The sequence below is a fragment of the Mobula birostris genome, chromosome 6, assembly GCF_030028105.1.
Source record: "Mobula birostris isolate sMobBir1 chromosome 6, sMobBir1.hap1, whole genome shotgun sequence".
Classification (NCBI taxonomy): domain Eukaryota; kingdom Metazoa; phylum Chordata; class Chondrichthyes; order Myliobatiformes; family Myliobatidae; genus Mobula; species Mobula birostris.
In genome coordinates, this window is record NC_092375.1 from 40191898 (window position 1) to 40204434 (window position 12537).

Sequence of the window (12537 nt, forward strand, 5' to 3'; positions counted from 1 at the left end):
GAAGCGTGGTGTCACTTACGGGTTGCTCCCAGCATAGTTGCTAATTTAATTTGATTAAAACAATGTATTTCACTTTGTTTCAATGTTCATCTGACAAATAATGCTAAGCTCATCTTATCTGACAACTTTAGAAACTATAGTTTCATCCTAGCTCTCCCTCTGGAGTCCATCCCTCCTTGACGTGCTCTGCAACTTAAAAACTAACTTGTTTTCTTGCTTCCTCAGTTCTGATGAATGGTTACTGAACCGAACATCAGCTCTGTTTCTTTCCACAGATGCTGCCTACTTCCAGAATTATCTGATTTTATATCAGGAAAGATGTAAAACTTTAAAAGGACATGTAACTAGCCAGTTTTAGCTCTATCATCAGTAACAGCAAATTATTACAATAAATTCATTTAAGTGTTAATGCCTCTTCCAGCTCACCAAGTGAAGGCACAAGTGCCCATATTGATCTTAAGATGCTACCAGAGATGTTACTCACTTCTAAACTACATAAAATTCTATGTCTTTGACAAGGACAAATAAATATTTAAATTCTCAGTAAATATAACAAAGTTCATTAACAAAAATCTATCAATAATCTTTTACCTGCCTGATATTTTCCCACTAAATTTAAAAGCATTTTAATATCTGGGATCATACTGGCCACTTCCCTCCCTGCTCCATTCAGATGTAGTGATATTGTAGCCCATAAAGGGATTAGAATAGAGTATTCATGTGGAAGCAACTATGACAATTACTTCAGGGTTGAATTTCATCCTACTTTGCTTGTGTTTAATTGAAAATTCAATGTTGGTTTTTCTCTTCTCAGTGACATGATTGTGGGGAAGCCAAAAATGTGAAACATGTGGGTGGGAGAAGAGTGAATACAGATAGCAATACCAATTGTTACTTGCGTTTCAAAAATATAAAAAGTGTGTAATTTAGAGAAATGAGAAAATGCAGAAACATTGAATATCACTTTCAGAAAACAGGTGGATGCTGGTCAATAATGCATATGAGAAAATTGTTCTTTGAATTGCCATCCATATCAATTCCATTGAAAAATATGCAACTGCATTCATCCACTCAGCAAAGGAAGATTTTAGTTAAAATTAATTCTAGATATTACTTTACTGATAAACTCCATTTGTGAGTACTCACAAATCTATTGATAGATGCGAATGCCTTCATGGTCATCTTGGCATGGTCTTTCTCGCTAGACAACACATATAGGGGATCTGTGGCAGACAGGAGAAGTTATTCAATGGCTTGTCAATAGAACCCTTTCCTCTTACTGATGAGAAATATTGTTGAACATAAATTAAAATAAAAATGACAGTTTTATATAATCACCAATATTTCCAACCTGTTAATTTCCAATAATTTATAAAGCTGTAACATTAATTTTCACGAAGGTGCATTTACTTGCTTATATTTTCCTGTGATGTCATTCATTCAAAAGTAAATTACATATATGTTTTGGGAAGATACCACTTCTAAAAATTGAGCTTCTGATTTAGAAAAAAAAGCTAACAGGCAGAGGCTTCACACAAAAGTAGGATCTGAAAGTCTGATTGGGCCACCTCATCCCAGAATTGCAGCAGGCCAGAAGATCTGCCATTCCTACGTCGGTGCTGAACTGAATGGAAATCTCATTGCTAGCTTATTTATATAAATACTTTGGGCTCTTGTACCCCTTCTGACACTCTTTTAAATTTTTAATTCTCAGTACTTATTCTGACAGTTTTGGGAGGTGGGGCCGGTGGAGTTGAGAGCTATAGTTAATAGCCAAAATATTGATATAGTCTAAATTGTCAAAACAAACATTATGATCTGTTCCTTTGTGTCATTACCATTTTCAAAAGTTCAAAGTAAATTTATTATCGAAGTATTTATATGTTACCATATCACAAACAAGAGAAAATCTGCAGATGCTGGAAATCCACGCAACATACACAAAATGCTGGAGGAACTCAGGTCAGATAGCATCGATGGAAAAGAGTAAACAGTCGATGTTTCACACCAAGACCGTTCATCAGGACTCTATGTTACCATATACTATATTGAGATGAATCTTCTTGCAGACATTTACAGTAATAAATATAATAGAATCTATGAAAACCATACATGAATGGACTGGCAAACAACTAAAAATGTGCAAAAGACGACAAACCGTGCAAATAAATGTATACTGAGAACATGAGTTCTAAAGAGTCCTTGAAAGTAAGTCTGTAGGTCGTAGAATCAGTTCAGAATTGTGGTGAGCGAAGTCATCTACAGCAGTGTAATAAATGTTCCTGACATGGTGAATTGGGACCTAGTTCTTCTGTACCTCCTACCCAATGGTAGTTTTCCCTAAAACCCTGCAATCTCTTTTATACAAACTACACACACAAAATGCTTGAGGAACTCAGCAGGCCAGACAGCATCTATGAAAAAGACAAACAGTCGACATTTTGGGCTGAAACCCTTCGTTAGGACCATAAAAAAGATGAGAAGTTAGATCAAGGTGGGGGGAGGGGAGAAGTAAAAGGTGGTAGGTGATAGGTGAAACTGGGAGAGGGGTAGGGGTGAAGTAAAGGGCTGGAAAGCTGATAGGTGAAAGGGAAGGGGGAGAAGTACAAGAGGGAGGTGATGGGCAGGTAAGGAGATGAAGTGAGAGAGGGAAACGGGAATGGGAATGGAGAAGTGGGGGGCAATTACCAGATGTTCGAGAAATCGATTTTTCACATCTTTTATATGAGGTTGGATGCCAATTGTAAATTACTTTGTGAGTCCCATTCATGTTGCTGCATAGCATCTACCTCCAATGGAATTAATGGAACCCAAAACAGGAAATTACTGTGACATAACAATGGAGCTAATTAACACTCCACCTGTAAAACAAGTACATTTAAAATGAAAATGAATAATTCTTCGGTAAAGGATAGGATAGAAATTGGATTATGAACTATATACCAGAGGTTAATTAGAATCATGAGAGACCTGACAATATAAATTTATGAGCGACTTAGATAGTCTGACTTTTACCTGAAATGTCAAATTCTAGAGAACATGCACCTAGAGAAGGTGAGGGAGGTATGGGGAAAAGCTTAAAGGAGAACACAAGACATTCTACAGATGCTGGAAATCCAGAGCAACACACAAAATAGTGGAGGAACTCAGCAAGTCATTCAGCATCTATGGAGGGGAATAAAGAGTTGACGTTTTGGGCTGAGACCCTTCATCAGGACTGGAGCTTAAAGGAGATGAGCAAGGCAAGTTTTATTATCCCATCCCTAGTTACAGAGTGGTGGGTGCTTGAAACATGCTGCAAGGTTGGTGTTGGCAGCAGACAAGATAGTGGTGTTTGAGAAGCAGTTGGATGGGCACATAAACATGCAGGAAGCAGAGGGATGATGACCATGCTCTATGTATAAATATTTGGGAGACAAATACTTGATCAACAATCTTTTGAGAGTCAATGTTATGCATGAATAAACCTGCAGTTTAGCCCAAAAATAAATGCACTAGGAGATTAACAGCAAATTCTGTTCATTGGGGTATTTATCGGGGTAACCAATTTCCCTCGGGATCAATAAAGTCTGACTATGACTTATCTAATTAAGTATCCAAGTCTAACAGTTTTATTATACATGTTCTACCCATCTTTAAAAAAAGGCAACAGATGTAGAAGTGAGCTTATCAAATCATGGACTGTACAAAATGTTGGAATGAAAATTATTGTCAAACCACAGGAATTCTACCAGTTTGCAGCAAATTGCTCTTCATGTTCTAAAGTACCACTATAATTTGGTTTTAAAGCTCCGATTTATGATGGCTCAGTTCCTATAAAAATTCAGTTGTCTGCTGCTTGAGACATTACATCTACTTATTTTCTTTTCTCCCCCCATATCTTTAGCACACTAAGCAAGAAAATTAAACGATAGCAACTGATGGCAAAATTTTGCTACCAAGTGATTACATCATTGCAATCTATAATTTATTGATAATTGCTCAAGTATAATGCTTTCTACAACTGCTTATTATAATTACCCTCAATTATCATATTTCATCCCACTCAAGCCAACCGATCATTTCCTTAGTAGTCCATTTTCCCACTAATCCTAGCTCATGGTGTAATCCGGTAGCCATCTCTGCCCTGATTGCCCTATTCACCCGTGAGCGCTACCCTTCTGATTCCCAACCCTGTCCGCACTATGACCCCGTGAATTCAGTTCCAGCCCATGGTCTTACACTGTGGAATGTATGAAGAATTTGGGTATAAGCCTCGAGTTTGTAAGATCCAACATGAACTCTCTAACCCATTTCACGGATGCCAACCCATTCTTGTGTCAAAAAGCTAAATTTCAAAGGCAGTGCCTGCAGATTACTCCCATTACTAGACCACAGAAAGACTCTAAATAAATAACTGAGAGGCCCAATTTTCTTGCAGCCATGGAACATATTTTATGAAAATACGCTAATAAAAATAAACTGGTCGCCCAAACTAAACTGGGTTTATACTCCTCATGGGCGGGTTAACCTTCTCTTTTGGCACTATCAGGAAAGCAGAGGGAGAGGGTCAACAGAAAGAAAGAATAAAAGTAAAATGATCTTACAAAATATTAAAACATATCAATTAGAAGCAACCTCAGAATGGAGCGACCAGATTTACCATAAATATAGTCGTGGGGCCGCTCGGTCTTGAATCGTTGCTTTCCCTTCAGGTTCTGAGTCAGAGTGAAGCTCATGGTGCTTGAATTAAAAAAAACAGCAGTAGATAATTTTTAATCAAACGCTTCAGCAACTGCCGATAGTAATTCTCTTGCACTTGTTTTCGCCGATGGAATCCGTTCAACAATCCTGTTAGTAAACGAGAGTAACCATAGTAACGCTTACATGAAATGCAAACGAGAGTCGAAACAGAAGAGGTGAACCTGGAAAGCAGTCATCCAAACGCAACGCCACCTGGCCGCCAAAGTACTTACAGTTACCTCCTATGACAAACGGAAATCGAACCGTCTAAAATCAATTAGTGAATACCCTCCCCGTCATAAGACCTGAAAGTTGAGGAAAGGCTTCGTTGTAGTGTACAGTGCCTTGAAAATATATTCAGTCCAAACGCTTTGTTCATATAAATGAGTATTACAACCAGAAATTTTGATTAGTTCGACTAAAAATTTAAATTTATGAATCACATGCTCGCTTTTTTCATAGTAGAGCCCAAAAATTCAAAATCTGAGATGTTAGCAATTCACCCCCCCACCACCCTTGCTCAGTACTTAGTTGGACCACCTCTCACAGCTAATACAACCAGTAGTCTTTTTGGATAAGTCTCTGTCATCTTTGCACAACCTGACAGAGCAAGATTTGCCCATTGGAAAATTGCTCAAGCTGTGCCAGGTTAGTTGGAGAGAAATCTTGAGGTCCTGCCAGAGATATTTGATCAGGTTAAGATCACGACTTTGCACCACACAAGGATATCAACTTTCTTCATTTGAAGCCGTTCCAAGCTTGGACTGGCTGTGTGCTTTGGGTTGTTGTCCTTCTGAAAGACAAACTTCCTCCCCAGTTGAAGTTTTCTGGCAGATGCTAGCAGGTGTTTTTTATCCATGATCCCTCTGTAATAGCAGCATTCACCTTCCCATCAATCTTGACCAGATTTCCAAACCCTGCTACTGAAAAGCATCCCCGTAGCATGATGCTACTTTCACCGTACTTTACAGAAGGATGGTGTTAAAGCACAAGAACAAAAGAAATAGGAGCAGAAGTAGGCCAGGACCCTTTCTTGGAGCGCAGGGCCGGGATGCTTGCCGAGGATACTTGCCGAGGTAAACTTCTGAGGTAAACTGCCAAGGATTTGGATGGGGACGATCCAACACAGGACAAGGAATCCCCAGCACCAGGCTGGGCAAGGTACTCCTGGGCTGGGCGAGGCACCAGAAGATGTTTACTGTAAAGATATTTTATTGTGTACGGTTGTTCTACCAAACATTGTGGGCATCCTATGCCGGCACCGGAATGTTTGGCGACCTTGCGGGCTGCCTCAAGCATACCCTTGGAAACCAGATGGTGTTTCCTGTAAAGATATTTGTTGCTTGTGTACAATATTAACTGAATGTATTGTGCTTCCATGGAGTTCGGCAATGATTATTAAGCCCCTTCTCAAAATTAACCCATTACTTAAAGTCACAGAGATGCAGTTAAATTCGAAGCGGATTTTCTTAAACTTCCTTAAATGTTCTGAAATTACAAATGTGAGGCACATTACTAGATTTAAAAAGCGAATGGGGCCTGATTTTCTGTGGTACTTGAGATTATGCAGGTTATTAAGCACTTGGCTAAGTTTAAGCAGAGCGGCCATTTGTGAGTGTGTCAGTGTTAGATTGGGGAGCTGAGGATTCAGTAGAAGAAGCAGAGGCTAGGTTTCTGGCAAGCTCCTTTCTTTCTTCCTTATCGCACAGTTAGAGCAACAGGAATCACTGTCAGGACAGTGGAATGCTCCTCTTGTAGGAGAGAAGGTGGAGAACTCCAGTATCCTGATGACTACACCTGCAAAAACTGCATTGAGCTACAGCTTCTTACAGACCACATTAGGGGCTGGAGCTGGAGCTAGATGACCTTCAGGTAATTCAGGAGACAGATGGGTTGATTGACAGGAGATATAGGGAGATAGTTACACCTAATGTGCAGGAAGAGGTAACTGGGTGACCATCTGGAGGGGAAAAGGGGATAGGCAGCCAGTGCAGGTTACCTCTGTGGCTGTTCTCCTCAGAAAAAATAATTTAAACTTCAAATTTTGAATTATTGCATACGATACAATTGAGGAGGATGACCTTGCAGAGGAAAGCTATAGCAGTCAGGTCTCTGGCACTGAGTCTGACGCTGTGACTCAAAAGAGAGAGGGTGAAAAAAGGCAAGCAGTATTGATCAGGGATTCATTGGTTAGGGAAACATTGTTTCTGTGGGTAAGATCGATATTCCCAGATGGTATGTTGCCTCCCAGGTGCCAGGATCAGGGATGTCTCAGATCAAATCCATGGCATTCTTAAGGGAGAGGGTGAGCAGCCAGAGGTCATGGTCCACATCACTACCAATGGCATAGGCAGCAAGGGTGACATGATCCTGCAAAGCGAGTTCAGAGAATTAGGAGCTGTTAAAGGACAGAACTTGCAGGGAGGTGACTGCTACCCATGCTAAGTGCTAGTGAGGCTAGAAATAGGAAGACAATACCATTTAGAATACGGCTAAGATGATGATGCAGGAGGGAGGCTTCGTGGTCTTTTGTTCGGCGGAAGATGGAGAGAGAAGATGCCAGAACAGGGAAGTCGTAGACAGCAGGATGGAGTGGACTTGGAATGGGGTTTCGAGTCGACGGCACTGGGGGGAATTGATGGAGAATGAACAGATGGGAAAACCGTGAGGTCCAACGTTGTGCATTAGACTGTCTCATGACAATGAGCCCTTGTTCTTTTTTGTTTTCTTTACTAACCATATAGTCAAATTAAGAATTATAATGCTCAATCGTTTAATCGCATATTGTGTACTGTTTGTTATTTTGTGGTATGATTTGTAACAGGAGGACACATCACGCAGCATCCACTCAGATAGGATTTCTCAAGTTTGGCTGGGCCAGAGGCGGTCTCCCCCTACATTAAGCTGCTAGTCGAACCTGAGGGTTACATAAGGAAGCATATAAATGCTTTTAAGGCAGTCCAGAGGGGGTACACCAGACTGTTACATAGAATGGGTGTGTTGCTTTATGAGGAAAGATTGAACAGGCTAGAGTTAAACCTGCTGGAGTTTGTATAAGTGAGTGTAAATGTACAATATTCAAAGGTGCTTGATTAGGTTGATGTGGAGAGGATGCTTCTCCATGGGAGAATTTAAAACAAAGGATCTCTACTTATAAATAAGAGGATACAATTTAAAATAAAAATAATTTTTTCACTCATGCATGCATCTTTGATCTCCCTTCCACAAAAGATGCTGGAAGCATAATCTTTCAATGTTTAAAAACTGAGGTAGATAGATACTCAGTAGACAGGAGGCTGAAAGATTACTACAGTAGGCTGGAATGCATAGTTGAGTTTACAATCAGAATATCAATGATCTTATTAAATGGCAGAACTTTTGGGCCCAGATGAACTTCTTTTGTTCTTAAATTTGAATGTTGTATACAAATATATAAGAGGTCTGAAAGCACGGATTCTCTCTCATTTATGAGATGCCAACATCCACCTGTTACTTTCTCCATAGGAATACACAATTCTCCTTTTATACATCTGGTTATAATTTTGTGCCTACAAGAATTTATCCTTTGTAATCACTGAAGATAGAAACTAAAGATCAAAATGTTTGTACAGTTGTTCTGATGAAGAGTTCTCCAAACAAGTAACCGTCCATCCTGAGGCATTTCAAATCATAGCCGGGGACTTAACCAGGCTTGTTTGAATAAATCCCTGCCCAATTACTGTCAGCATATAACCTGTAGCACCAGAGGTCCCAACACACTAGACCACTGTCATACTAAGATAAGGAATGCCTTCCATTCCATGCCCAGATTGCATTTTGGAAAATCTGATTACCTGGCTTTCTTTCTCCTACTTGCATACAGGCAGAGGCTAATGAGCAAAGCTCCAGAGATTAGTACAATAAAGAGATGGTCACGGGAAGCAGAGGACGTCTATGGAATTGCTCCAAGTCAGTGGACTGGGCCGTGCTCAAGGACTCATCTGTGGACCTGAATGCATACACTATGGTTGTTACCGACTTTATGAAAACAGTTGTAGATGAGTGTGACCCACAAAATCATTCAGAGTTTTGCCCCAGCCAGAAGCCCTGGCTGAACCATGAGATCCACAATCTGCTGAGGCCAGATCAGAGGCATTCAAGTCAGGTGACTACGAAAGTTACAAGAGGCCCAGGTACGATCTCTGAAAAGCTATCTTACAGGCGTAGTAGCAATTCTGGACTAAACTTGAACCAACGAAGGATGCTCAACAGTTCTGGCAGGGCTTCAACGCTATCAGCTCTTAAAAAATAAAATCATGTGACAGAGATGACAACAGGGTTTCGCTTCCAGATGAACACAATGCCTTCAATGCTCGCTTTGACTGTCAAAAACATGGAGGAACCATTATGAACACCCACAGCCCCGAGAGATCCTGTGATTTCACTCTCTGAGGCAAACATGCGAGCAGCCTTCAGAAGGGTGAACCCACAGAAAGCATCTGGTCCAGATGGGTACCCGGCCAAGTACTAAAGACCTGTTCTGGTCAACTAGCTGGAGAGTTCACTGAGATCTTTAACCTCTTGTTTCAGCTGTCATGAGGTACCCACCTGCTCATGCAGTCTTCACCTATACTGGTGCCTAAGAAGAACGTGGTAACCTGCATCAATGACTATCATCCAGTAGCACTTGCATCCACAGTGATGAATTTTTTTTGAGAGGTTGGTGATGAAACATTTCAACTCCTGCTTCAGAAGCGACGTGGATCCACTCCAGTTTGGCTACCGGTGCAACAGGTCCACAGCAGATGCCAGCTCATTGGCTCTTCACTCAACTCCGAAATATCTGGACAGCAAAGATGCATACATCAGGATGCTCTTTATCAATTACAGGTCAGCATTCAAAACCATCCTCCCCTCAACAATAATCAATAATCTTCAAGACCTTTGCCTCCATACCTCCTTGTGCAATTACCTTGATTTTCTCACTTGCAGACCGCAGTCATTTCAGATTGGCAACAACATCTCCTCCACAATCTCCATCTGTATGCTTAGCTACCTACTGTACTCGATTTACACTTATGACTGTGTGGCTAAGCACAGCTCCAGTCCCATTTTCAAGTTTGCTAATGCACCACTGAGGCTTTATACATCATTTGTCAGAATGCACCTGGAAGTACTGTGAACAGTTTTGGAACCCTTATCTGAGAAAATATATGCTGATTGGAGAGGGTCCAGAGGAGGTTCACGAGAAGGATTCTGGGAATGAAAGGATTAACGCATGAGGAGTGATTGATGACTCTGTTGCTCTACTTGCTGGAGTTTAGAAGAATAAGGAGAGGGATCTTATTGAAAACTATTGAATATTAAAAGGCCTAGAGAGAGTGGACGTGGAGAGAGCGTTTCCTACAGTGGGTGAGTCCAGGACCAGAGGGCATAGCCTCAGAAAAGAGGAACGCCCATTTAGAACAGACGTAAGAAGGATTTTTTTTTTTAGCAAGAGGGTAGTGAATATGTGGAATTCATTGCCATAGACAGCTGTGGCTACCAAGTCACTGAGTATATTTAAAGTGAAGGTTGATAGGTTTTTGGTTAGTCATGGTGCCAAAGGGTATGGGGAGAAGGCAGGAGAGTGGTATTGAAAGGGATAATAAATTAACCATGATGAAATGGCAGAACAGACTCAATGAGCTGAGTGTACTAATTCTGCTCCTTTGCCTTATGGTCTAACCCCTGTGAAAACTTCCTGGAAAGCAGTTGTCTATTCCCTGAAAAATGCAGCAGATTCCTATGAGGTGTCTGTTCCTGGACTACTGGCTTATGCTACCTCACACAGGTTTCAAACCCATGATTGACTTAGATGGTTCCTCCAAGGATTCAGAAGCCTACTCCATCTGCCACTGTGTGGCATCATTTCCATTATGATGCTCTCCTCACCCTATGCAACATATTATGAAATATTTGACGAGAATTCCACAAGGTTCCTAGTCTTCTTTTTCATTCAGTCCAATTGGCCAGATACTGCTCCAAGCCCTAGCTGCTTCTCAATGATACCTTCTTATGGTTCTCCAGTAATGTTTCCAGGGGCTATTGCATCATCTACTGGCAATACAATGCATCATATCTTCTTTTTTCCCTGCCTGCAGCCCTCAGAAACCAGGTGTTTACCCCTGTGAAATGCGGTGCCTGTGTGGTGCCATTATTTAGGCATAAATTTTGTCGGGATTGAGGTAATAAAGTGCTGTGCTCTGCTTCCTTCACTTCTTCTCCAGAATTAAAGCTTGTCTTCATACATGTTGTTAAAATCAGAAGTTCATAACTTAGTTCTGTGGTCCTCCATTAGCAGAACTCCATTTTCCTGAGATTCCCCAGCTGAGGAACTGCAAATGTGTGTATTTGGTTCTGCACCAGATTATTGGCATTGTAAGAGCTTTCAGAAAGAAAGGCAAGAAGTTGAGTTCATTTCTTAATCATTTAAAAGTATTTTAACTGCTATAATTGTTTTGAATTGTTAAAAATACCAATTTTTAACATTTTTAGTTGTTTCATTTTTAGTATACTTCTAGTGTTTCTGAAATACTAAATTCCTCCATGATCAAAGCTGGGGTGGCAAATTTATCAGTTATCAAAGGCTTTCAGGTAAGTTTTGACTGTACTGTTTCTCCAATGTATTGTTTAAGGTGCAGAGCCTTATCACCAGGCTCTAAGAGAATTCAGGCCAACAAGACAGATCCTCTATATTGAGAAAGTTCAGACGATTAGTGACCATGGGCTGTAGGCCAGTGAGATCTAAATCCTTGTTAGATACTGTAGTTAGAAACAGCCTTTTCATATTAAATTTTACAAACCTCTTGTCTGTATGTGCGCCCTGAAGCATCTGCACTTAGTACAATGGCTGCCACATTTCCCACCATCAATGAATACATCAAGGCTCCAGAAATCATACTGACCACTGTATATGCAACCTCTGTTAATTCTGCAAAATAATTCAATGAAAAATGCATCATTGCATGAAATATTGTTGTTGAAGAAAACCATCCATTCAATAGTAAACATTGTCTGTAACTAATATGCAAATGACAATTATTATCTGTAATGTTCTAACATTGTCTATAATAAATTTGAAATCACCTTGCTGGACTTTAGAAAAGGGGTTAGATTCTTCCTTAAGGAATGTTTCCTTTGAGGGAAAAATTAATTGTTCATTGCCTCCTCAATTTTCTCTGTAGTGCCTGCTAAATGGATATGAAACATTAATGGAAAACATTTTAACAAATAGTAACTCGAAATATTTCTAATTCTGGAACAATTTTTAAGTGAATATTTTGAATGTTGGTTTATGAACTCTGTACATTAATCAGCCCCTTCCCACAGAAAACGCTCCATCAGAGTGCTTGAGCTGTTATGAAATTATATCTGATTGTTCATCAATTCTAATACCTGTAGGTAAACCTCCTGTCCTAAAACTGCTGCCTAGTGTGTCAGAGATACCACGAAGCACTCCAGCTGCATACTGATCAGCCCACCATGCTCTGTAAAATAAAACAGAATCCTTTGTACAGAAATGTTCAGAATTTCATAACATCCATTCTTGCTGCTGACTTATGCAAGAGGTATGAGTTTAGCTTCTGCAAGTCTACCTCTGTCAACTCAATGACTAAAGCCACACATATCCTAAGGAATGAAGCCTGCACACATAGGAGAAGAAATATAAAACAACTCCTGTTCATGAATGAGCCAAAAAGAACTTTGACAGCCATCAAACTCTTGAGTATTTATGATATTTATGAATGTTTCTCAGTGTTGCAGTTATTCAAAAACTGAAAAGTCAAAATTCAA

General features: G+C 40.2%; 1 protein-coding gene across 1 annotated transcript in view; it reads right to left on the reverse strand.

Moving 5' to 3' along the window:
- The window catches only part of cfap91 (cilia and flagella associated protein 91), a 75242-nt gene extending 65854 nt beyond the window's left edge, over positions 1-9388 (reverse strand). The window contains exons 1-3 of the mRNA XM_072260293.1: positions 9310-9388; positions 4643-4722; positions 1147-1223 (exon numbers count right to left, since the gene is read on the reverse strand). Of these exons, the coding sequence (XP_072116394.1) occupies positions 1147-1223; positions 4643-4722; positions 9310-9365 (213 nt within the window). The 5' untranslated portion in view covers positions 9366-9388. The remainder of the gene's footprint in view (positions 1-1146; positions 1224-4642; positions 4723-9309) is intronic.
- Between the last annotated feature and the right edge of the window lie 3149 nt (positions 9389-12537).